The 27,683-nt window shown below is 36.8% G+C and overlaps 1 protein-coding gene across 2 annotated transcripts; it reads left to right on the top strand.

The window, feature by feature from the left end:
* The first annotated feature begins 3 nt into the window (after positions 1–3).
* On the top strand, positions 4–20,823 carry igsf5a (immunoglobulin superfamily, member 5a). Of its 2 annotated transcripts, XM_058788387.1 has the most exons (13): positions 4–20; positions 1,742–1,957; positions 2,351–2,452; positions 7,277–7,333; positions 9,829–9,910; positions 11,050–11,128; positions 14,837–15,148; positions 17,448–17,729; positions 18,041–18,160; positions 18,355–18,382; positions 18,518–18,606; positions 19,400–19,449; positions 19,760–20,823. In XM_058788387.1, the coding sequence occupies exons 6-13, from the start codon at positions 11,086–11,088 to the stop codon at positions 19,817–19,819; spliced, it is 984 nt and encodes a 327-aa protein (XP_058644370.1). In that variant the 5' UTR covers positions 4–20; positions 1,742–1,957; positions 2,351–2,452; positions 7,277–7,333; positions 9,829–9,910; positions 11,050–11,085; the 3' UTR covers positions 19,820–20,823. The 2 variants fall into 2 exon arrangements, with proteins under 2 accessions (XP_058644370.1, XP_058644371.1); XM_058788388.1 differs by lacking the exons at positions 2,351–2,452; positions 7,277–7,333.
* The last annotated feature ends 6,860 nt before the right edge of the window (positions 20,824–27,683 follow it).

Raw genomic sequence — 27,683 nt, 5'->3', positions numbered from 1 at the left:
CGGTTTAGCAGGCTAGCCAGGTAAGTTACAGTTTAGTTTGCGCCAATTCTGGGTTTTAGGTACCATGAAAGTGGCTTGGCTTTTAGCAGTGTTCATCGCCATAGTAACTCACGCTCCACAGCTAACCTGCTCCGGGGCAGGTTATGTTCTGGTTTAGAGATCTTAAACCAATATTTGACCAATCAGCATCAAGCAAAGTGACACGTCTCTGATGCAATAAAGCCACTCCTCCAGTTTCTCTTACTCCAAATTAAAGGACGCTACATAGTAAAACATTTTTAAAGATAAAATCATCTGATTTTTAGAGATGATTATTTTTTAGAATTATTTTATATTATTTATACAATTATTATACCCTTAATCCATTACACAAGCCAGCTTAGTTTAATAGTAATTATTAAGCTTTTATTTAAAATCAATGTAAACATATAGATAATATGCAATATTAATAACTTTTAGAATCAATAGCTTTAAACATGAGTACATATGAGCTTAGTTTTTAAGTGTTTTTATACCTATAAATATTATCAACTCTATAAACTAACTTTACAACTTTTACTTGCACTTATATGGTAAGATAAGTTTTCCTCTTTCATGGATAGATCGTTTCATGATCGTGCTGTGTAAATGTTTAAATTCTTCATATTGTTCAATCTTTTAATCTTCGCACTGACTCTCTCACAAGAAGTGAATCATAGTTTTAAGCCATGTGATTGGCTGCTCATTACTGATGTCACACTTTCATGTGCCCGCGCTCCATTAACTCAGGATCAAGCCTGAGTTGACAGAGAAAGTTGATGATCAGCTTCATGGTACCAACAAAGCCAGATTGGACTGGTTTGGTTTTGTCAACTCAAAACTAATCCTGTAAGCCTGAGTTTGTTCAGCCACCATCATGGTACGGGCCCCAGGACAGGTTTGAGAACCACTGGTTTAGTGTGTTGCTATGTGGTATTTAGGGTATTGCTATACATTTGATAAGGTGTTTTGTTTGTGTGTGTATTGCTATGTGGTTGCTGGGGTGTTTTGGGTGGTTGCATACAAACCCAAGTCAAAAGAGTTGACGCCCAAGTCAGTTGGGTCCCTCCTTTCCTCTCTTTTTCTGCTTTCTTTCTTACTTTTTTTATTGATATTGTGGTGGCCAATGCTGTTTAATAATGTTATCATGGTACATTTTTGCAAGGAAGTCATTTGTTATTCTGTAAAGTTGAAAGATGCATTGTGAGGATCAGCATGAATAGATTTACAGTGGGATGCGTTTGATGAGTGAGATTAAGATACCCAGGTCACCTTGAGGTATTTCCAGTAGCTTGAACAAAAGCCTCTTTGAGGGGCAGCACTTCCTGTGGTTCTATCCAACCACCTGCCACAACATCTTACTCACTCAACCGCCTTCATATTACCCACTCGATCATTATATAATCTGAGCATAGGCGTTTAATTAAGACCCATTTCATAGTAAATCTACCAGACTTCAGCTTTGATTTGGTTTGAAGATATCTATTTGGCTCCAGTCAAACCCAGACCTGCACAGGCACGCAGAAGATGATGATGGTGAATGCTAAAAATGTCAAACATAATAATTGTGGTGCAATCCAAAATCCTGCCAGTAGTTGACTAAGAAAGGTTTTAGCAGAGGTTGATGCAATGTGATCAGGCTTGATAAAACATACAGCAATGTTATTATGCAAACATCGAGATTAAACTAGTTCAGTAAAGCTTCACTGATGTGCTCTTGCAGGATTGGCTACAACAAGCACAGACGTCTCTAGTGAACTCACTCATTTTGGAAGTGCAAGTGTAACCCAGTGACTATATGGATCAGTAAGTGGATTTCTCCTCGAGCGAATGGCTGCCTGCCCATCTGGACGTGCACGTAAAGCCCAGATTACACAGAGTAATGGTGATGCAGCAGGGGTCAGTGAGAGGGGAGCAGACAGAGCTCCTCGCCAGTCTGGTACGGACTTGTTATCTGGAAATAGACAATGTGTTTCATTGATATTTTGGGGTTAAAGTGTTTTGTTTTTTGTTTTTTTCGGTATATGCACCTTTTTCATATCTTTTATTACATTTTCTAGTGGAATACTACACTACACTTCTAGTGGAACACTTTGCACACAATGTTTAATATGCAATACATTTAGCAGATGCTTTCATCCAGTGCATTCTTTGAATAAATGTTTATCCTTGGGTATTGAACCTAATTGACATATTATAAACTTTTTCAATTTTAAGATACACAATCTATCGATAATGTCTATTCACACGATACAGTCAGTTAAAAATAATAAAAATGCGTATTTTTAAGGAAAAACCTGCACACTACACATGATACTACTGTTGTCAACAGAGGCCACGTGTTGGAGATTGATGTACAGTAGAGCTCAGGAACCTGCTGTGACCAAGTATCGCTTTAACTGATCAACCTACTCGCTTAACAGATTTCCTAGAGGTGCGTCTTAGACAATGACATCATGGCTGACCAACTTTTCTTTTGTGATGAAGCTTATTGTCTCAAACTGCAGTGAAAACACACAAATGGTTTAATCAAGTGTGAAGTAAAGAGATTAACATGGGATTTTTAAAAGTCAGTAACTTTAGATGATAATGAGGGACACGGCAGTGGATTTAAAGACCCTGTAGTGGTATTAGTGCCTTAAAACATGGTCAGGGCCAGAGAGCATCTTGAGGGCTCAGTCCCCTCCCCCATTCTATACAATATTTCCTGTTTGCAGCACTGAGGGTCTTTATAGCTTACAATGCTGCTGTTTGTGTATTAGATCCACAGCATCCCCCAGTCGGCCTACAAAAGTGATTTAATTAAATATCCTTATAAATATATGGACAATTTCACAATAACCCTGAAATACAGACAGAAATGTCAGTCAGGAAGGGCAAATCTCATGAAGCCCCCTAGAACTGACTTCGTTTTTCCTCCTTCCTGCTTTATTTGAATTCTATTGCCCTAGTGCTTAATTAACACACTGCTTTTTGCCCGAAAAGCGCCATTTTCTAATGTTTTATTTACTATTTTTACATGTGAGAGTGCATTTCACCACTAGAAGGCGACAAAGGCATATATTTAGCAAGGGACGCTGGTGTTTGGAGTTTACACATTGACATATTGATGTAATTCACAGCCACATTACAGGATTTACTAACTGTATTTTACTGGAAAAAAGTACCAAATAATTTTACATCAAACATGTTCACATCCATAAAAATAAAATTTATGGCTTCATTGGACTGACCTAAGACTGTAGGGTTGGTTAATTGTGACAAACTAATAATAAAAATAATAATACTTGAGTCATGAAAAACATTTCAAATATTCAAGTAATCTCATATAAAAAGCATCTAACACTTTATTAAATAATGTTGTTCAGCCCTATATTGTTATGCTAAATTATTATTATTATTAATATACATTTTTTTCAGAAAGTGCATGAAAATGGACATTTATGGTAATTAAAAATATATTATTATATTTTATTTTATGTTGTATTTCATTTTCCAACATCAAGTGAGCATTATGAGAATTAAATATTAATGCAGATCTTACAATAATGCAAAGAAGTCAAGCAAAATTAATTCATAAAAAAAAAAAATACATACACTAATATAACAAAAATAAATACTAATATTTTTCAAATACAAAAAGCTGTGGAAAATGAATTCCTAGGCCAAAGATCACAGGAGAGAAAACAAACAATTGGCTATAAAGGTAGGCTGTTCAAATGTGTTTTCCCCACTTCATAAAAAGATATTTCCATTTATTTTTTTCACTCTTTCAGCTTACATACAGCATCAATGTTGCATTGTTTAATGATGGCTTAAACTTAATAATATTAATATATTAATGAATGCTTTCCATTAGCTGGGAGAAAACTTGAGCATTTTGCAAGCCATATCATTTTTTGAGAAGGACCAAGGTCACACCTTCCCAAACCCGTAACACCTCAAACCCCATGACACCTCCACTGGGGTCCCTGTGCCAAACCTGCTTCTGTTTTGCTGAATGAAGCAGCCCAATTCACTGGTGCAGGAAAACCAAAGAGCTCAAGAGGAAAATCTGCAGTGCAACAGCAAGGTTTCACAGTTCACTATTCAGTTTTCTTATTACGCGGCTTTCTGAAAAAATCATTCTGTGATCAAATATATTTTGTAATGTGGCATGTGATGGTATCAAATGCTTATACCATGTTACAATTTTTCCACCATATTCAAATATCATAGAATTAAAACACGGCTTCAATGTACTATATGGAATTACCACATTACTATAGCCAGTGTTAGGGAGTAACTAGTTACATGTAACGAAATTACGTAATTTAATTACAAAAATAAATCTGTTACAGTTACTGAGAAAAAATGTGTACTTAAATTACAGTTAATTCTGAAAATGTTAATGATTACAAAGGGGGTTACATCTGAATATTTTCACACACATACAGATACAATTGATTTCTTTCATAAATTGCATTGACTGCTCTAAAATAGCGACACTTTATTTTTTTGCTTTATTTTTTTAAGATTAACTGTTTTTTTCAAAAGGCATTGTTAGATGCCAGTGTTTCCTGTCATAGCTATGCAAGGATTTGATTTCAGTATCAGTATCATAGCTATTAAACAGTTTCTTGTTATGATTTTAAATCTGTATTTAACCTCAGAACGATCTCAAAGTAAAAAGAGGTGCTAAAGTCTGATAATCGTGTTGAGTTCTACTGTAAGATTAACCCTGCCTGCTTTAAATGTTTGAAAATGATTAACAGTTGAAAACATTTGCTAGAAATTTAGAAACGTAATCAAAAAGTAATCAAATGTAATCAGTTACATTACTTTAATAAAGTAATTGAAATAGTAACACTACTTATTACATTTTAAATAGGGTAACTTGTAATCTGTAACTTACTACATTTCCAAAGTAACCTTCCCAACACTGACTATAGCCAAAAAAACATGGTACAACCAATAGAAAAACATGATATGTGACCCTGGACCACAAAACCAGTTTTAAGTTGCTGGGGTATATTTGTAGCAATAGCCAAAAATACATTGTATGGGTCAAAATTATACATTTTTTCTTTTATGCCAAAAATCATTAGGATATTAAGTAAAGATTATGTTCCATGAATATATTTTGTAAATTTCCTACTGTAAATATATCAAAAGTAAATGTTTGATTAGTAATATGCATTGCTAAGAACTTAATTTGGACAACTTTAAAGGCGATTTTCTCAATATTTAGATTTTTTTGCACCCTGAGATTCCAGATTTTCAAATAGTTGTATCTCAGCCAAATATTGTCCGATCCTAACAAACCATACATCAATGAAAAGCTTATTTTGATTTTTAAAAATTGACACTTATGACTGGTTTTGTGGTCCAGGGTCACTCTTGTACCAATACCAAGGGACATGTAAAATAGGCCTTGGTATTACCATCCCTTGTGGAAAAATAAGTACAAATAACTGTATTGAATGTGCACTTATAGTGTACTTTAGGTCTTAAAAGTACATTTTTAAACAACATTACTTGCAGATAACATAATACTATATAATACTAAATCAAATAAAAGGCCACTTAAGTGTACTTAAAGAGAGTAAACTTTCATGACTATTAACACACTTAAATAAACTTTTAATGCATTCTAGGAATGTCAAATTAAAGTTTTATTTTGGAATACATTTTATGTCATGTTTTAATATTTTGTCACACTTTAATGAAGTACACTGTAAAAAAAAAAAAAAAAAAGTTGAGCAAACTTAAAAAATTTTTTTTTACCAGCTTCAGCAGATTTTTGAGTTTACTCAACTTATTTTTGTGGGAGATTCTCAAATTTTTGTTGTATAAATTTCAAACAACAAGTTGAGAAAACTCAATAATCTGCTGAAGCTGGTTGCCTTCAAATTTTAAGTTGGCTCAACTTTTTTTTTTTTTTTACAGTTTATGCACTAAAGCACATGTACTTGATTATAATTTCAACGGTGTTATTTGAAATTGCTCTCTTAAAAAATGCTGGGTTATATGGACAAACCCAGCAACTGGGTTGTTTTCAACCAACAGTTGGGTTAAATGTTTAACCCAACCTTCTGGGCAGTAACCAAACCGCTGGGTCAAAAACAACCCAATCGCTGGGTTTGTCCATATTTTACAGAGTGTACATTTAAATCTAACATATTTTAAATGTACTAAATTGCAACTTTATTAGGCTATTACAAATGTGTAAATACAACTATATTTAAATAGATGGCAAGTTTAAATAAAAATGACTTTACCTCAAGTTGTCAGCACATTCGTCATTACACTTTAACCATATTTACATATAAATTACCACAATTACCAAAATACATATAAAGATATAGCTACTTCAGTTCTACTTTGACCAAAAGCTCTTAAGTTCACCTAACTGCATTAAATTTAAATTTTAACTATAATTTAAATTGCAAACATGCAATTAAGTGTCCAAAACGTTACATTCATCTTAATGGGAAATGTCTAAAAATTATAATTCCATGTCGCCCCATTATAGTAAGTCCCCTGTTCGCCAGGTGTGCATCTGCATGTAGCCTTTGTCTTTGACCTTGTGTGGTTTCTCTCCCTCCCATTGACTCTAATCAAATGTGTGACCTGCCATCTCTGGCTCTCCACAGGTGCAGTTCACACTCAATACTAATAACGAAAGAGTCTCACTCCTGCCCCCTGCTGGCTGACGCTCACCTGCCCCCGCCACATTAACTCACTCCGCCCCTGCATGTTGTCTCAGACCCTGCATGTCTAGTGAACCACATGCAGTAGATCTTCTCCCGACATAATAACAAAACTGCTCCACTGAAACATCAAGTCTTATTTAATGTGTTGAATCCACCAGATTGGGAAGATTTTTAGTGAATAATGGTTTAAATATCGGTCTATTCTTCTCACAAAGCTATCGCGTGGTTTCAAAAGATGCAGAATACAGAGTCATATAGACTTATTTTATGATATATATTTTTGACAGAATCACAGCTATTGTGGCTAAATCTGCGACTACAGGTCGTTTTCCATCAAATGTTCGTGCTAGAACACAAATGGTGTTCCAGGGATCAAATTCTTTGACAATCGTTGAAGTGCTGCGGAGTACAGCCTCGTTGAGTGAGCGGTGCTGTAAAACAGATTCATTTACTTAATCTTTTTAGACAAGCTGCCCAAATCCTGTCGCTATATTTCTTTCATAATGGCTTTAATGTTACCCATATTCTTTCTAGTGATGTCTAACCTCTATTTTATATCCTAGAAAGCATTTTGGTCTGATAGGAACAGATACAGCAGGGCCATCAAGGCAGTATAACAGGTTACCAACATTCTTTATCATGTGTTTCACACAGAATGGTTGAATGTTACCCAAATTCACTCTGGTGATGTCTAATGTCTTTTTATTTTACATCTTAGGAAATATATGAACAGCAGCAGTTATAACTGGGTCGCCAAATCAGACAAATGAGCATAACAGTTTACCAAAATCGGTTCACACAGGATGGTTGAATGTTACCCAAATTCACTCTGGTGATGTCTAACCTTCTCTGTTTTATTTCCTAGAACACATTTTGGCCTGATGTGAACAGCTACAGATATACAGAATTGTCATTGAATCAGTCATGGCAGCATTACAGTTTACAAAAGTTTGTTACACCACTCTATTTCACAAAGACTGGTTTTAATGTTACCCAAATTCACTCGAACCTCCTCTATTTCGTGCTCTATAAAGCATTTTGGTCTGATGTGAACAGAAATAGATACAACAGGTCACCAAATCCAACAACGCAAGGTTACTGAAATCCTTTACACCCTCTATTTGACACAGATAATGGCTGTAATGTCAGTCAAATTCACTCTTGCGATGTATTACCATTTCTATTTTATATCCTAGAAAATATTTTGGTCTGATATGAACAGATGCAGATGTACAGCAGCATCCCCAAATCCGATGATACAGCATTATGGATACTGAAATCTGTTACCTACATCTGTTAAGTGTTAAGCCACACAGAATGGCTATAATGTTACCCAGATTCACTCTGGTGATGTCTGACTTCCTCTATTGTATATCCTAGAAAACATTTGGTCTGATGAACAGACACAAATATACAGCAGGGGAGCACACCAGGTAACCAAAATCTGTTTCACAATGAATAGTTTTAATGTTACCCAGATTCCCTCTGGTAATGTCTATCCGCCTCTACTTAATATATCCTAGAAAATAGCTGCAGATATACAGCAGGGTCACCAAATCCAACAACACAGCATTAGAGGACACCAAAATCTATTACGTCCCTCTGTTTTACACAGAATGGCTTTAATGTTACCCACATTCCCTCTGGTGATTTCTAACTTCCTGCATTTTATATCTTACTATGCATTTTGGCCTGATGCGAACAGACACAGATACGGCAGGGTCACCAAATATGAGAACGCAGCATTAAAGGTTACAGAAATCCATTATCCTCCTTATTTTCACACTGAATTGCTTTAATGTTACCCAAATTCACTCTGGTGATGTCTAACCTCCTCTGTTTTTATTTTTTTTTAACTCTCTATAAAGCAGTTTAGTCTGACATGAACAAATAGATAAGTAAGGTAAATATGTATCTTAAAAATATCATAATAGTAATCTAGTGACAGGTTTATCCAGGTCATTGATTTCGGCACAGCAAATATCAAATGGTTCTAATAATTTACCTGATTTAACCCACCGGCAAATTTTCTTGTTTTAAGCATACATTTTGGTAAAGATTTATGCTAATATTTGAAACCAAGGTTGGACAGTTTACCCAGTGTTGCTTCTCAAGCAAATTCTTCCTTTAAAGGATACTTTCTTTATTTTTATTTGCACAAATACTTTTAATTTTTAAATATTAGGGAATTTTACAATTCACAAAAACTCTTTTTCCACAGAAAAAAATAATAATAACAGCAACTGATAACTCATGGAGTAAGGTAATCTATTTGATTCTCAGGAAAACACAAAGCAGTACAAATGTATAGCTTGAATGCTTGGTAAGTTACTTTGATAGAGCCTTTGTCAAATGTGTACATTTCTATAAATATATGTTTCTCACCTTTGTACATTCCGTTTAAGGGTTTGGTTTGTTTTTACGCCTGGTAGCACAAACCCAGTCATGTCAACGTTGATTTATTATCATTTGTCTTCTTTGCAGTATAGGTAAAGAAATCAAATACAGTGTCTCCAGGAGCCATGCGGGGCATGTAGTATTGTGTATAAACAGAATATGTGTTTCAGGCCTGACGTCATCGTAACCTGTTTGCATATGTCCTGCTGTGTGCACTATGCTTGCAGTTGATGCCCTGGTAACAATAGATAACTAAGCAAACAGAGTTGATCAATAACCTGAGATTTTCTCGAAGGATTTTTTTGTCTGTACACCTTAAGGTAAGTGAACATCACCTGTAGAAGTGGCTTTGTACAGATACAGTGATAGAGATTTGATATATAGATCAGCTGAGCTCCAGAAATGACTGCTGTTGACACTATTTTTTTTCAGTGAAACTGGGTGTGTCTTTCAGATTTGAATCAACAACATTCAAGCACAGTCTGGTGTGAACCTTAACAGATGGATCATGGGTTATGTGCCCCAAAAGTAATCTTTCTGATAGACAGGACACCTTGTTTGACATGTCAGTGTGACGTCAAATCCTCACGAGATCTGCAGAGATATGCAAAGCAGACAGGCTCAATGGGTTTCGACTGCATGGAGATGTAATAGATGGCTTCCCTCTCTCGCTGTGATAACATGACTGGAAGCCAGCTGAACTTTGACCTCTCTGTAGGTTGACAGGTGATACAAGTGATCTGACGAAGGAAAACTGGGGAGTGTTTCTCGATTTTACTGGATTAATGGAATTTTATGAGGTAAGTTGTTGTTCGGGATCTTATTATAATAACATTTAAGTTCACGAACGGAACATGTGTATTAAAATCTGAAAGCCGGTACCTGTCTGTGTACTGAACAAACAGTGTAGTAGTATGATAAAATAGCATAGTCGCATAATCTTCCAGAAATCATTCTAATATGCTGATTTGTTGCTCCAAAAACAAATATTATTGTTTTTTTCTGGCTTAATATTTAATGTTTTTGTGGAAACCATTAAAGGGGTAAGGGGGGGAAAAATATTTTTATAAGAATGTTGCAGAGGATTAAATTAGAATGTTCTTTCACAAAATAAATAAATAAATCACATGAATACATTACATGTTCTTCTAAATTGTAATAATATTTCACTGTATTACTGTATACTGTATTTTTGATCAAATAAATGCAGCCTTATAAGCATCAGTGTTATATAAGTGGTAACTGGTATACTATTATATATTTTATTAATATTTTGAATGAGTAATTATTTTCTATTTTAATTTTAGTTAGAGCTGAGTAATTGTGTTGTGTTTTTGTCATTTGTATTCATTTATTTATTTATTTTAAATATGTCTATATAGTTTTTATTAATTTTTATTTCAGTTTAAGCTAAACTAAACGAAAATGAGAAATGATTCCTTGGCAACTAGCTGCATTTGTAAATTTTTATATTTTCTTTTATTTCAGTTAAACTTCATATTATTTCAAGTAACATTTTTACTTATTTCTATGTTTTAGTTGACAATAATAACCCTGGTTAAAAAAAAAGGAATTATTCCAAACTTTTGACTGGCAGTGGAAGTTCATAGTGATATATAATATAATACAGAAGCATTTTGGGTAATATTAGTAATGCTAAAAAAGTTAGAAAAGCCTAATAATAAGTTTGATTATCAAATAGAAATAGTTTGAATAACTCAGTGAGAGAATGATTGGACTGTCTGGAAGCATGTTACAAATTAGCGTTTACCTAACAAGATAAGCTATCTGCGCACAGTTTTCATGTCAAAGACACACCTACAAAAACAAAAGAGGAATTCTTGACGCTTGAAGACAATCGACTGAGCATACTGATCATTTCAGGGTTGTGTCCCATCAGTTGCCCTGCCTGTTTCACAATGATGTGCATTTATTTTAGGGCTGTAGATGCTGGTGTGACGATAACTGAGTAAACATGTATGGTTTTAGACTGGGTCTTTTTCTTCTGATCACTACAGGTGAGTTTTCATATTCACTTTATCACAGTGCCCACAGCATCCGCATGCATCAAAAACACACACTTATTTTAGTTTTGTTTTCCAGTAAAAATATCTAAATATCCTTAAAACAAGACTTGTTTGTTTCACCCACTGGCAAATTCATTTTCTTTAATAATAAACTTAAAATGAATGGATGAATGGATGGACAAATGATTACGTAGAAGTTTTTTTTGGTGTGTGGAAGTATCAGCATTTTAAAGGTGTGATTTGTAAACTTGGAAAAGTCACTGAAATTAGTGCAATCTTAAAATAATAGAAATTTCTATGGGAATTTAGACCGGGGCAAGTTGTCACAGTCAGTATTTCTTTGTTACGGGATGATCAGAGCATGAGACGTTCGGATCCATCTGCAGGCTTTTATTAGACAGAGACATGGTCATAACAGGCATGGTTCAAACAATGGCAAACAGGTATATTGAGGGCAAGGTAAGAGAATCCAAAACAATCGTGGTCGGTCGACGGCTGGACAGACAAATCGTTCAATATTGGGTACACTGGCAAAGGCTGATTGGGTTGACAGTTCACAATTAGATGCAGGAGTTGATTTAAAACAGACAGACAGTTTAACATCCGACTCATGAACTGAAACAGGAACTACCGATAATTCGGAATTAGGTTCATGAATTGAGACTGGTAAAACAAATAATTCAGGATTAGACACACTTGGAACCAGCAGACCGATCAAACCCATGTGCATTGACTGAAACTGGATTGGTAGACATTTCAGTGAGCAAAACTAAACAAGCAGACAATTCACAGACAGACTCAGTTCAAAAGGAAACTCCTTGACAGAAACTGGATAGACAGACCGTTCACAATCAGCCACCATGGCTGGTTCACAGTGCGAGAGTTCAGAGATAGCCTCCTCGGCCGGTTCGGAGCAGGGCAAAAGTTCAATGGGGCCTCCGTGGCTGTGACAGAACAACCAGGGAGTTTATAGACAGCCTCCATAGCCATGACAGGACAGGACGAGGATTCGCAGACGGCCTCCATAGCCATAACAGGACAAACAGGAAGTTCACAGGTGGATACCACTGACACCTCTGGAGGTCCTGCAGCAGATGTTGCCACCTTTGGAGGTTCTACAGCAGTACCATCAGGAAACAGGGAGAGTTCAGCAAAGGTTCCTTCGACCGGGACATGACAGGCTGGAAGTTCATTGCTGGGCGCCCCCACCATGCAAGGAACTGAAGAGAGCACCGCCATTTCAGGAGGTTCTGCAGCATCAGCCGCCACCTCTGGAGATACCATAGTGGACGCCGCCACCTCTGGAGATTCTGTGGTAGTGTATACAGCCCAAACACACCAAAAAGCGACCCCCATCATAAGAAGCGCTTCAGACAGGGGAATCAGTTCAGGAACAGAGGGACTCGAAGGATTAGGCGCTGGTTTAGGGTTACCAGCTGCTCGTACTGACACCAGCGGTGGATCCTCCATGCTGGCTGTCAGTCTGGGGTACTGAAGAACTGACCTCGAAGATCTGGGTGCAACAGACAGGGAGTGACAGGACTCTGGATGAACAGACGAGACGTGACGAGACTCTGGACGATCAGCTGAGACGTGACTTGACTCATAAAGATCAACTGTGACTTGATTTGACTCAGGAAAATCGCCTGTGACTTGACTTGACTCATGGATATCAACTGTGACTTGACTGGACTCATGGATATCAACTGTGACTTGACTGGACTCATGAGGATTAACTGTGATTTGACTTAACTCATAAAGATCATTGGTGACATAACTGGACTCTTGAAGATCAGCGGTGACATGACTTGACTCATGAATGGCAGCTGTGACATGACGGAGCGTCGTTGTGGCTGCCATTTTGTGAACGGTTCCACTGTCGCCGCCATTATGTGAGTGCGCTCTGGTGCGGCCGCCATTTCACGAGCGGGTTTAATCACCGGAGTTGCGATCAATATACTCTAATGTCCCAGAGCCGGCGATTGACTAAACGCCGTGGCCACCATTATCAGCATGGACGCGATGTCACGTTCCTCCTCCGCGACACCCACAGTGAATAGAGAGCCAACAATCAACAAAGCAAAGTCCAAAAAACAATTAAGTGACGAATGCGGACCCTCACGTCTAAGCTTACTTAGACTGAAGAGGTTGATTAATGCCATCCCAGAAAAATGTAAATAATGTCTGGTAAATCGGAATAGTGAGCGATGGCTAAAAATTCTCTGATATAGTTATCCAATAATCGTGGGCCTTGTTTAAGGGCTAACAATATACTTACAGTGTCTATACCTGGCCAGTGTCCACTTGAACAGCTGCTGGATCCTTGTATTCTGTTACGGGATGATCAGAGCATGAGACGTTCGGAACCATCTGCAGGCTTTTATTAGACAGAGACGTGGTTATAACAGGCATGGTTCAAAAAATGGCAAACAAGTATATTAAGGGCAAAGTACAAGAATAATCCAAAACGGGTGTGGTCGGTCGACGGCTAACAATATCCAGAGGGGTTGACAAAAGGGGTAATCCGTAAACATGAGCAATAGTCCGGGCTGGGGCAAACAGTATCTAAAACAGGGCCAGGCACACGGGTAATCCAAGATACACAGGCTAGAATCAGAACATGGGAAAACAGGCAAGGCAAGACTATGACTAAACTATGGCAGTAGAACTGGCTCCGTAGAGCAGCTATCGCTAAACAATACTCTGCGATCTGAAAGAGGAAGTCCAGGGCTTATAAAGCGTATCTGAATGGATGCAGCTGTGTGTGTGTAATCAGTGCAATGGATGATGGGAACTGTAGTCAGGAGTGACATGTATCAGTCTGGCTGTTTCTCAAACGGAAGGCTGCGTCCTCCCGAGGTCGCATTTGTAGGCTGCATACGTCATCAAGCCTGGTTTATTTCAGTTAACTGAGCATTACATTTGCGAGTCAAAAGCATATTACAACAATTTACACTTTACTAAGAATAATGGTCAAATTTATAACTATTAATATACTAAAATAAGATCTTCTTTGTGACGTATGCAGCCTACAAATGCGACCTCTGGAGGATGCAGCCTTCCGTTTGAGAAACGGCTTCTGTGTGGTGTGAGAGTCAATATGATGGAGAGGTGACCTCTTGTGGCAGTCGGACGGAAGGCCACGACCCGGATTCGTGACATTCTTAGGGTAGTTTTATATTTGATTGTCACATTATATGAATTAAGCTGAGATAATGAAACCTGCCATTAAAAAGCAAAATAAAAACATATACTGTAATTAATAAATTTAATGTGGAAACTTGTCATTTAAGAAAAGTACAAAAATATGATGATATTGGTTTGAATATTTAATTTAGCTTTAATTATTTAGTTTATTTTAATGTGAAGGAGAAATTTCTGCTAGGACAAAACCCACAAATTTGTGTAATTCATTATTGATTTTTGACTCAAAACCTCATATTTACTGAGATATATCCATTGTGACAACTAGCCCCGGTCTGTATTTATCTAGCTTTGCTCATCTCTACGTTAATGCTTTTTTGCTTTGTTTCAAAAGAGGAAGAAAAAAAACATAAAATATACCAATAAAATAATGCTCATTTATTTTAAACATGATTTACGATGAGAAGAAAAACAAGAAAACATGCTTTGGATAACTGGATGTAAACAAAAGCAGCTGTTTGGAATCATTTGTTACTTGTGTGTCGTTGACTGCAGTGGTGACCGCTGAGGTGCAGCTACAGCCTCTGAATGCAGCGGTGCTCCGTGGGTCGAAGGCTCGGTTCAACTGCAGCACAACTCAGCCCCCATCCGTCATGACCTGGATGGTCAACGGGCGCTTGGTTGTCACCATTCTGCAAGCATCTGAGGTGTTTAACAGCACAGATCGTTATTCTGCCACAAATTTCACCACGCCTGGAAATTACAGATGGGAGATTGTAATTAGCAATGTGCAGAGAGATGATGCGGGTGAAGTCACCTGTCAGGTTTTGGGTGGAGCGGCTAGAATGGCCACACTGTCTGTACAAGGTGAGCAGTGTTTGAAGTTCTACAATGGTTCATTTCAACTGATCCATGCCACATGTTTTGACTACACAGATATGATTGAGAGTATATGAGAGAAAGTCATCAAGACAGAGCTGCTGCAGATAATTAAAGCTAACAATTAAAAAAATTATATATAGGTTATATAATAAAGACCGTTCAAAAGTTTACTTTTATGAAAGAAGTATGCAAGATGTTTAAAAGTGACAGTAAAACTTTTATAACCTCATAAGATTTCTATTTCAAATAAATGTTGCTTTTGAACTTTCTGTTCATCAACATTGATGATAATAATAATAAATGTTTCTTGAGCGTCAAATCGGCATATTAGAATGATTTCTGAAGCATCATGTGACACTGAAGACTGGAGTCATGGAAAATTCAGATTTGCCACCACAGGAATAAATAAAAGTTGAAATTATTTTAAAATATAAAATAGTTGAAATTGTAATGATACTTCACAATATTACTGATACTACTGTGTTTTTGATCAAATAAATGCAGCCTTTGTGAGCATAAGAGACTTACTTGAAAAACATTCAAAAAATATTCTGACCCTGAACTATAAAATTAAAAATGTATTTGTATGAGGACTGTTGGATCTCTTTAAACCACTTGATCCAGTCTTTTTAAGAACATTAAACAAGGATTTAAATAAATAAACAAATAAAGGCAGACAAGCACAAAAAGCATGATTTGATCTCTCTTAAGCTTGATAATTCATGTTATCACTCTCAGTTCAACTCTTGTTTATTCTTGGGTTACATTTTGTACAGGTTTACAGTCAGTATATTAAAAGGCTCTGTGTTCAAACTACTGCTTCTCTGATGCAAAGCTGCTTTCTTAATGATTTTTGTCAAAATACACTCTTCAACAGCGCCTACCTTCTTGCTTCAGGCTTCATCTTTGAGCCTAAGTGAGTTCCAGCACCTACATCCATATGCTGATCTGTTTTACAACCTTTAAGCATTACTCAGCAATTTTATGCATGACAGAGCGTAAAATTTGGCTAGAACATTCCCAGAGACTGTCTCCTTAAATACATCTGCACTAACTAATGCCCTCATCAGCACTAAAATAACCTTTCTGGACCAAATAAGCATCTATCAGCTAAATAACAGAAGTCATTGTTTCTCCTAGACAACAATGAAATTAAAACAAGACCAAATACAAAATACACACTCCCTAGTAATATCACGTTTCAGAAGATCTCAACAACGCCCCAAACTATGCTCAGATTTGCCAAAATAAATAAAGATCTCAAAAGCAACTCAAATATTTCTCAGCAAATTCTTCCCAACCCAGATTATATTCAGTATTACTTTTATAGCTCTATATGTATGTCTAATTTCTTTCTTTTTCTCCTTAAATTGATTCCTAAATAAAACAAAACGAAGCACTCCTTTAAGTCTCCTGAGCAATGAAATTGATTAAAATAAAATTATTTTCTCTGACGGCCGTTTCAGGAATTAAGTGTTCATTTAAACAGTTAATCTTGGTCATTTTTTTGTGCAGAATCTATGTTTTATTCAAATCTATATAATAATGTTGCTTAAATGTATTCATTTTTATATATTTATTTATTCATTATTTGTATCTTTGATGTTTTGCAATTATAAAGTCGCTTTTATATATATGTGTGTGTGTGTGTCAGTCCTCTGTCGTGTGTTGTGTGTTTCCCACCCTCATGTTTCTATATTTGGTCATGTTCCTGTCTTTGTTCAGTGTGATTATTAGTTTATTCAGTTCAGGTGTGTGTGTAGTTATCCTGTGTATATTAGTTCCTGCCTGTTCAGTTCCTTTTGGTCTGGTCTACTCGTTACTCCCGGTGTTTGCCCTGCCTTGCCTTGTTGGTTTGAATTAAAGACTGTATTTTGAGTTTATCCTCGTCTCAATGTTCCTCCCCGCTGTATATGTTAGCAAGCATGTATATTTAAATCACTTCTTCATTCTTTGATGCATTGTAAGTGAATGGAGTTTTGCTTTACAAGATCTGTCAGTGCTTTTATGATGGACCACAAAAAGTACAAAGTGCAAAACAAAACTGAAATGTTATCAGCCACACCTGTGAGTCACTGCTTTCACCTGTCTTGCTGTCCTGTGGGGCGTGGGAAATTATCCGGTTACATCTCAAAGTGCAGATAATCAATAATAATCTACTTCTTAATTAAAGTGGGCCATGTTTCACGACAGGCCCGACTGTCATTAAAGCAAACTCTCAAATCCATAGTGATTAGGGCAGAGTGTGTGTTCGAAGAGATAATTCTGCTCTGTTCTTTTCCAGAGCGCGGCAGCGTGGAGATCGTAGGTGGAAATCAGACCAAAACGGAAGGAGCTCAGACGGAGTTTCAGTGCCGGGCCGTGGGCTGGTTTCCTGAACCCAACGTGTCCTGGTCTGTTAATGGAGTGGCATATTCCTGCAACACAAGCTCTGTAGCACAGGGAAATCTGTTTAACTCCAGCTGCACGCTGGCGGTCACTGCCGTCAAAAACTCTTCTGTTCAGTGTCTGGTCAAGATACCAGCCCTGAGCACACCGGACAGCAACACTGTCTTCCTGACCGTTGGTAAGGATATTAAACATGCTTTCAGTGATCAACAAATACAGAAGATCACAAATTCTAATTTCTATTCTAAGGATAAACACGATCAGTATCAGAATTCTAAACATAGCACAACAATATAAAAAGGGTCATTTTTAATTCCACCCACAAATCAGAAGAGTTACTTTCAGCAACAGCTAGAGGGCACTGCAAACACCAATCCAGCCACATGAAGATTATTAATATTATCATCAAAGCTAATTGTATAACTTTTGCTGTCCTGTTTGGCACGAGATGAAGAGCATGCATGATTCTCTTATCTCTTTCTGTTCAAGAAAAGCTTGCTAAAAGAGACCAGACTGTGTTGATCGCTGTCACTGTGGCCTTCAGTGCTGCGGCTCTATTGTTTCTAATCATCTACGGAATTGTTTTCTTCTGCAAGAGAAGGAAGAAAAGTGAGTAATTGTGGGGATGAATCCCGATGTAAGACAGATTATTTGCATTAGTGCATCCCACAAAAAGTGCTTTTTGCAGGCAGAATGTGTTGTTAAGCTAACTGGACCGTGCTAACTAGCCAAGCCTCTTAAATTATTGATGTAATTCTGGTGTTAAATTGTAAACTGCTCGTTTTATTGTCTCTTTTCTGCAGAGTCAAGCTACCAGGAGGAACTCAGGAGGTGAGAAATGAGCTGCAGTGTGTCTATTGCATTTTAAGAGTGACAATGCACAGTAATGTGAAATGGAGGATACATTTCTTTCAAAACCTTTATTACTGTGAGTGGCTTGTTAACAGGTCTGGGTTCCCGTTTCAGGGCACAAATCCAGTCCCAGAATAGGACCCCTGCCACAGAAAATGTGCGAGGATGGGACAACCGAGGATATATTGGAGACGGGCATGATGGTGTGTATGCATAAACAAACATAGGGGTATCATCCAGTAAATATATAGCCTGTGATTTGGCCATAGGCATGAGTGCCGTAATAGCATACAGACAGCATACTTGCACCGCTACGAGTGTGATATTTCTTTACAGTTCAGCGGCACAAGTGTGCAAGTACATAAGAAACCACAACAGAGTGTCTTTAAAAACCCTCTTTTGTGCAGAACTACTTCCTTCCACAAAGGATTCAAATCGGAGTTTGACAGTTGAACAGCTGAGCCCAAGCCTCTGTTACTAATTTGAAAATGTAATGAAGGAACGTTGAGGTGCTTCATTAAAAGCTCACTGTATTATGTAGTGTAGTGTATTATGAGAGAGAGAGAGATGGACTGAGCGGGTGTGAGAAATACCGCAACCGGAGTGATACACGGGTGAAATGGTTGTAGCTCTGTTATCACTTGAATATCACACTTCTCTCGGCCAATCGTATTTGAAAACCAGAAAAAAACTGTTCTCTCTCGCTCTCTCTCTCTCTCTCTTCTTTATATATATATATATATATAGCCTATAAAACAAGCAAAATTGAAACTGTACTTGACAGTAATAGTGAAATTTCAGAAATAACTGGTCAAAAATGAAACATTCAATTTGACACATTCAAAATCTGTGTCAAATATTTGAATGGCTATTATGTTTTTGTACAAAAGCAGCCTCATTTTCCTTTCTTTTACTGACATCTATTCTAATGTAATGATTCATGCTTTATGATTGAACTCTGTACTATGAACTATCATGTGCTTCTCTTTACTGCAGGACACGCCAATGGAGGAGTCTGGTACACAAACCACTCTAACAAACATCAGGTGATGCCTCAAATCAAGCTTAAAGCCAACATGAAACCAAAATTACATCTATTTACTTCCTTAATACACATTCATGATCTTGTTTTGAATGATTCATCAGTGCACACTATTTCAAAGAAAAATTGTCTTTATAATCTTTCATCAAAATGAAAACCGATCATTTTTTACTCATGTAAAATGTCTCATAATGGAAGTAAAATGGGTTGTGAGCACTTTTCATGTTGAACTGAATATTTCAATACATTTCATAAGCATGAATATTTGTCAAGACTCCAGATCTAATACCAATCTTTGTTTTTTTTTTTTTTAGGCGCCTGATGGCTTTTTTCATGATGGTCGCAGGAACCACAGACACATGACCATCGTCTAGAGACTAGATCTGACTAGATGTTGGACTTCACAGACAGCAGGTGTTCTGTCTCTCTTGCACATAAAATGTTTTTTTTAAGTTTAATTACAGAAGAAAGAGAGCCTGAAGGACTTCATATCAGCACTTGAGGTGATCTGTTTCACCTCCACAGGATTATTTATTAGAACACAGAAGGATTTTCTTGGTGATCTCAGACTTTTGGACCCCACTGAACACTGTGGATAATCGCCATCGGAGCGTGTTTCAGGGCTTTAACAGATAAAGGGGTTGGTTAAGATCTGCCAGAAATCACTTGTCTGTTTACTTAAATAAACCAATATGACAGAAATGTTGATTAATTTTAAAGTCCTTGCATGTGTATAATGCATTCATCAGATGCTTGCATTTCCACAGCAGGTTTGTTTGAATCTTCCCGTTTTCTCCAGAATCATAAAATCATCAGCATATGGCACCACACACCCCGTGAGAGTTTTGCTTCCTGTTTTTATAGCTACTTACAATTAAACCAAAGATTTTACATCAGAAGTGTTTAGAGAAGATCATCTTGTGTGACACATCATGCTTCACAGAGTTAAACAATTCATCTAAACCTCTGGTTTTTAACTCCCCACAGAGGAGAACTACTTAAACTCTAAAATTACATCATACAGTGACATGTCATGAAATGGCCTGGAACTATGTGATCCTTATTAATGCATCAATCAGTCACTTAATCAATATCAAAATTATAAAGACCTTGTGTGTAGTTTTCTCTTATCTGCGTTTCACGCATTTTAACAGCACTAAAATCCATAAAATGGATAAGAAGTTTGAAAAAATGTTTTTAAAACTGTTATTAATGTATAGCAAAATTGATTAAATGTTTTATGATTTTTTTTTTTTTTTTTTTTTTTTTAAGCATGAACCTCACTTTTTATGCTTAAAACAAGAAAAATATGCCAGTGAGATATGAAGAATGTATTATACTTAAATCTAAATTAATTCAAAATAAATTATATTTTGCTACCCAAGTCAATTTTTCATTTTAAGGATGTTTCTATACATTTTATTCTGTAAAAAAAAAAAAGTTTTTGATAGACAACATATTTATGTGGCTATAGATTCTTATGTAATAAACAATAAACACTTTTTGTACAATTATTGTTTTAATTATTAATCCATCCATCCATTCATCCATCCATCAAGTTGACATTATTATTCTGTTTTCAAGATATTTCAAAAATGCTTTCAGAAGCTGCAAAGCTGGAGAAATTTTAAAATCAAAGAACAGACATATAGATAACAGACAGAAACACTCTGTTGCTCTTTTCAAACTTTCCTTTAGTAGAACATCTCGCTGCAGTGTGCATCTGACATGCTTATCCAAGTGCTCTGCAGTCAGTGTGTGTGAATATTAGCCCTCTTTCATCTTTTCCCTTAAAAAATAATGAATGCTCATAAATAAATAAATAAAGCTGGGTTAATGGCCAGCTGTAGGCAGGCATCTATTCCCCCGTGGCTTGTTATGAGCTGTGGAGTCTTCCTCTTCCTCACGCCTCACTCCACCCAGCTCTGAGCTGGCCGAGCAGCTGATATTCTCCCACTCATTACGACCACACCAAAGAAACTTCCTGTTATGTAACCAGCACTGTGTACCTCCAAGACACAGATATGGAACATTTCCAGTTTCATTCTAATATGAAGCAAAATATCATGGAGAACCCTGTGGTGATAAGCTGCTATAGTGATGGTATCAGCTGGTAATTTCAAAGAATACCATGGTGCTTCGATATACCATGGCACTAAATAATTACCATATAGCATGGTATTTTCATGCTACTCCAAGTTATTTTAAATAAGCTATAGAACGTCTGAGTCAGTGCGACTCCGTTCACAGTAAATGCTGCTCCACATAAACTGTTATAATTTATATGCATGGAGCATCTCAAACTCCATCTCGGCATATTAGATCGCACAGTAAAGTGTAAAAACAATTGCAGGCATTTGTTATAATGCGTAATGTACATTAGCTCTATTGTTTATGACACATTATGTATTTTAACAGTTTTGTTCAATAAAACCATATGATTACTTGCTTTTGATGCTTTATTTGAACCCATTATTACTAACTCATTGCTATTATATATGTATTTTAAGTCATTTTAAAGGCTATTGTTCGCTATAAGGTCTATTTTTATTAGGCTACCACATGAAAATTAATTATAATTATCCAATTATATATACTGCTGAACTGTTTTTGGTACGTCACCAAAAACGCCAGAATTCGTGAGTCTACTGGATAATTAATAATTAATTTTTTACTAAATTAAGTGATTAATAAAATGAATTATTTGGGTTATTTGGCATTTTGCATTTAGACATTCCCATTATTTTTCTACTCTAAATTCACTGTGGTAATGCACTAAAATAACTTTCAGAAATCGTCTTGTTCAGTCATAAAATGGCCATTAAAGTCAAACCCTTTTCAAAAGCATTTTCAAGAACATGGACCTTCAAAGTTACTGTTATGAAATATTCAGAGAGTGAGCAGATGTAAAGTTCTCCATAGATCTTGGCCCGCTATTAACAACCTCTCAGAATAGCTGCTTAATTCAGTTGGTCTGAATGACTGTCTTCTCCTGAAGCAAATGATCATGGATGTGAGAAGCGTAAAGGTCAGCCAGACTCCACAGTTTATTTGTCCACACAATCTAGTTGGATCTTTTGCTAAAGGCACTCCGGGAGTTAATGAACCACCGTTGTGTTTCAGAAAACCAGACAAAAATACGGCAACCTCTAAAACTGATACACCAGGGTGGTCTTGCCAGAAGATACAGCTTGGTCTCAGGCAAAATTTAGGAGCTAATGATTGGAGAGGTAATATTATCACCTTTGCTCACAACCTTGCTTTTAAAGATTTATGACTTTCTCACAATAAAACCTCCAGAGAGTAGCAAAACTGTCTGTTCTCTCTATATATATCCCTACAAGCCGATGGAAATGCTTCTGTTGTGGTTGCATAGTGCATACTCACTTGAGACCCATTTCTGTCTGCCTATTATTTAAAATAACATGCTATTTTTGTACTTCCAGCAGAAAAAGCAATGCTGATTAGCAGGCCGATGCAGATGAATTCATTAGAGAAATTATGTCAATGACAGATTTTTCATATTACTTCTTAAAGGAATACATAGTTCAAATGAAAATGAAAATTTGCTGAAATTTTACTGGTCATCCAAGATATAGGTGAGTTTCAAGTTTGTTTCTTCATATGAACAAATTTGGAGGAATTTAGCATTACGTCACTTGCTCTCTAATCGATGCTCTGCAGTGAATGGGAGCCATCAGAATAAGAGCCAAACAGCTGATAAAACCACAATAATCCACATGACTGAAGTCCATCAATTAACCGACATATTTGTTTAGAATGGTTTTGGACTGTTTTTGCTTGTAAACAGTGCTTGATCCATGCAATTTTTTATGGATCCATGCAATTATGGATCCAGTACTCCAAACTGTTTCTTTCGGCTAACAATTAAAATTAAAAACATCTTAAAGATGGATTTGTTTCATACAAACACAAAGGTTTTCTCTTCAAAAGAAGTTCATTGATGGACTGGAGTCGTGTATTGTATAGATAATTGCAATGTTTTTATCAGCTGTTTGGACTCTCATTCTGACGGCACCCATTCACTTCAGAGGATCCATTAGTGAGCAAGTGATGTAATGCTCAATTTTTCCAAATCTTCAAATTTTCATTTTTGGATGAACTTTTCCTTTAAGGTTTAATGCTGAGCTTTATGTGGTTGGGATCTGACCCATAATGGTGGGCTCCCATCCCAACAATCACTGCATCCTAAAGCCCCGCAAATCCATTTTCATAAACTCTTTTAACTCTTGTTAAGTGTATTTAGATTTGGTATATAACCAAAATTAATTTATTTAATGAATAGTCAGGTAGATTGGCTCAGTTGAGGCACAAAGACTGCATTTCGGAACTGCACTGATCCCATTGGTCTGTTTGCAGTTAGTATTCATGTAGTGCATCATGTAAACCCTTATGTTTTAATCTAAATTTTCTAGTCCAATAAACATGCAGGCATACTGTAATCAAGATCTTTCTCTCACCAGCACTGAAGATCCATGAACACAACTCCACCATTTTGCCAATCAATAATTTGCATCATTAGTTAGTGCCAATTAAAACTGTATTGTACATGTTTTCATGGGGTTATTTGGAATGAGGAGCAACTCTTGCTCTTCCACCAAAATGTTCAAGTTTTCCTGGAGGCCAGTAATAATTCAGCGTGATTCAGTGTCAGAGAGCCATTTACTTCAAATGAGCCCACTGTGAATTGAACACTTCATCACAACACACAGCTAATGAAAATCAAAGTGAGGTGCATGACAGACAACATGACAAGTTTATATTGTGCTGAGGTCACTATGAAGTCCTCACTGAATAGTTAACGATAATTATTAATTTATAAGGCTTAACATAATTTACATAATTGTAATTTCAATTTTATGAAGAAAATAAATGCAAAACGCACCACCATGATGCTAGGGTGATATGTGGTTGCTTTTTATTGCATTGCTGTGCAGTTAGGGTGTTTTGGGTGGTTGTTAAGATAAAAACACAGGCACATTTGTAAAACATAGAGAGTATGTAATATGCACATCACGGCATGAATCAAGCCAGAAAATGTATAATGAGTTGTCAATTTCATACAGTGTGAATTAAGTTTTATCAAATTAAGCATGAAGATCCACCTCTAATAATAACCGTCTCTGGGTGTAAGCAGATCATACAAAAATACAGAGATAAGAGTGTACATTATGAATTACCCACAAAAAACTAAAATAGTTACGAACTGCCATAAGATTGCATTGTCAGTATATAATATGCACAAGCAATGACAGAATAACACTGCGCAGAAGGTCTGAGAGGGGTTTCCTCTGTAGTTACAGGGTTCAGACACAAGCAGGTTCATAATATAAGCCAAGCTGTATCAGTGCCAGTGAACGTTTCCCCTCCTCCTCCTCCTCTATCTCCTGCGCTCTTCTTAGTGTAGGCAGTTTCTGTGCCAGCAGTGCATTGGAGATGATTCATAGGATTCTGCTAATGGTCATTGATAGTCTATCAGGAATGGCCTTAATTAAGGCTTAACCATTCTCAAAGCCTTGTCAGTCTAACGAATAGCTGAAAAGTAATCACGAGAAGTAGACTTTAATTAAGCATTTGCTTGAATATGTACAGTAATGTGCTATTGCTGTCAGGTTTGGCTGGATGGCGGTTATGGATCGTCAAATACTCAACATCAACCAGGAAAATTCTAGAGACTGCTTTGAAAAACACAGTCAGTCGTTTCTGCGGATCTTACTAAAGTGTTGCAGTGTAACTTTGAGGCAGTGTGGGTCATTATCAAATTCAGAGCTCGGGGGCAGCAGAGACATTATATGACACCAGGCAGCGCCATTAAACAGGAACTGTCTGCGGCACTGTTTACTCAAGAAAGACCAAAAATACAGAGACCCGAGCACAATTCTCTTATGTAAAGAAAAGAGCAGTGACCCTCTGCAGGGCTGTAATTTGAATTAAAGGAATAGTTCAGCCAAAAATGAAAATTTGCTAGAGATTTACACACCTTCAGGGCATCAAAGATGTAGATGAGTTTGTTTATCGTCGGAAAGGATTTGGAGAAATTGAACATTACATCACTTGCTCACCAATGGATACTTTACAGTGAATGGGTGCCGCCAGAATGAGAGTCCAAACAGCTGATAAAAACATCACAATAATCCACACCACTCCAGTCCATCAATTAATGTGAAGTGAAAAGCTACATTGTTTGTAAGAAACAAATCCATCATTAAGGCATTTTTAACTTCAAACAGCATTGTTTGCTTCATTACTGCCTGCCAGAATACAAGTCCTCTAACCATAATATTGATTTCATCAGAGGAAAAGTCAACTTGTCTGAATCAGGAAAGAAATATGCACAGATCAAGCACCCTTTGCAAGCAAGAACAGTTCAAACAGTTCTGAACAAAGATGTAGGTGGATTTTGATGTGAGAGGACAACAGGGTATGAACTTTTCACTGAAGGAAGCATTATAGATTTTGGACTCATATTTCGGCCAGAAGTCATGGTTGGAAGTCAAAACACTTTAATGATTTGTTTCATACAAACATGCAGCTTTTTACTTTACAAGACATTAATTGATGGACTTGAGTGGTGTGGATTACTTGTGGATTATTGTGATGTTTTTATCAGCTGTTCAAACTCGCATTCTGACGGCACCCATTAACCGCAGAGGACAAGTGATGTAATGCTAAATTTATCCAAATCTGTTCCGATGAAGAAACAAACTCATCTACATCTTGGATGGCCTGAGGGTGAGTATTTTCAGCAATTGTTTGTTTTTTGGTGAACTATTTCTTTAAAGTGCTGAAAATGCAAAAACTAGAATATAAAATGGTTTTCTTACTATATATGTTTTTTTTTTTTTTTTTTCATTTATACACAGTTCATCACAAAATGAATGGTGACAAGTGCCCTGTAAGGCCTGTTTGGCCAAGTGTGAGTCAATAGAGAACACCACAGACTGCCTTTAAATTTCCAATCTCCATTAAAATGTCTCTGTTAAAACTGGTCATCCAGCTTGCGTTAATGGAAGGCAATCGATTGTCATTTAACAAGCCAGCAAATAAAAAATATTATGGGAATTCAAGGAACAAAGACAGAGATGTCACACAATTCTGATCTGGCTGTAGTTGCATCGCTCTAGCTGGTTTTATCTTGCACGGCACCAGAGGAATAGCTTGTGTTTAATGGAGCTCATCTGCTGAGAGAGATGATAACATCTGTGATAACCAAACTCGCTGCTCAGAGATTATAAAGACCGTATGTGAATCTGATGCACCAAGCCCCAAAACGGTTTGAAATTGTGTTAGTTTGTGGGTGGCAGCACGCAAACAGGAACTCTCCCCAAGCTCACATGCTGCAGCGAAGGAGAAAACTGCACGTTTCCCCCCTCCATTGCACATGCACAATCAATGCATATGCTAATACACAAATGATTTATTAAGATATCCCCTTATTAAGGACCATTCTCTTCAACAGGGCTGGCTCTAGGTCTTTTGCTGGTGAGGCATCTTCCTGCTGCTGTTTTAAAGATTACATTGATCCAAACTTCATGTATGCCAAGAACCACTGCTGCAGTGAAGCTTTAGCACTGGCGTTCATCTGAATCTATGCGAGTCGAGGGCTGCATGCTGACTCTCTAGGAGGGAGATACCGGATCTGCACCGAGGTGCACAAGCACATTTGCTGTCCAGTCGTGGAGGGAACACCTCATTTTTGCAAATTGTAATGCAAACTGAATACATTTAGTGGGGATAGTTACTTGGTTGTATACATAAATGTACTATTTTACTATTATTTTATTTATTTATTATAATGATTTATTCTTCAAAGCAGTAGAAATTCCAAATTTTTGCTATCATGGTGGAGACTTTCCAATGTCTTTTAATGAGCTACTAATTCTTTATCCTTAACCCTCAACACACACACACATATATATAGGCTAGTGATACATTATATATTATACACATTATATATTTCAATGCAATGAAGGTGCGTTAAGTTAAATATGTTGATAGATAGAAATATATAGTACTGTATAAGCTATATGTTTAATGCATTGAAGTTGAATTCCTATGCATCAAAATATGTCATTTATCATGCTGTACATTTCTATAGGAATCGTAAAGGCTGCAATTGTGCGCTTCAGTGATTATTCAGAAGATTAAAGTGGTGACATCAGAAGCGTTGACACCGGCAGCTTTCCATTGGTTTAGTGCAAACGTGATGACATGAAA

This window comes from Onychostoma macrolepis, chromosome 10 (assembly GCF_012432095.1).
Source record: "Onychostoma macrolepis isolate SWU-2019 chromosome 10, ASM1243209v1, whole genome shotgun sequence".
Classification (NCBI taxonomy): Eukaryota; Metazoa; Chordata; class Actinopteri; order Cypriniformes; family Cyprinidae; genus Onychostoma; species Onychostoma macrolepis.
This window is presented reverse-complemented; position numbering and strand designations above follow the sequence as displayed.

Excerpts from the sequence above, each read along its gene's own strand:
- igsf5a (XM_058788388.1), top strand. The coding sequence starts at position 11,086 with ATGTATGGTTTTAGACTGGGTCTTTTTCTTCTGATCACTACAG. Across the intron at positions 11,129-14,836 it reads TTTTCTTCTGATCACTACAG|TGGTGACCGCTGAGGTGCAG; the intron begins GTGAGTTTTCAT and ends CGTTGACTGCAG. Across the intron at positions 18,383-18,517 it reads TACCAGGAGGAACTCAGGAG|GGCACAAATCCAGTCCCAGA; the intron begins GTGAGAAATGAG and ends TTCCCGTTTCAG.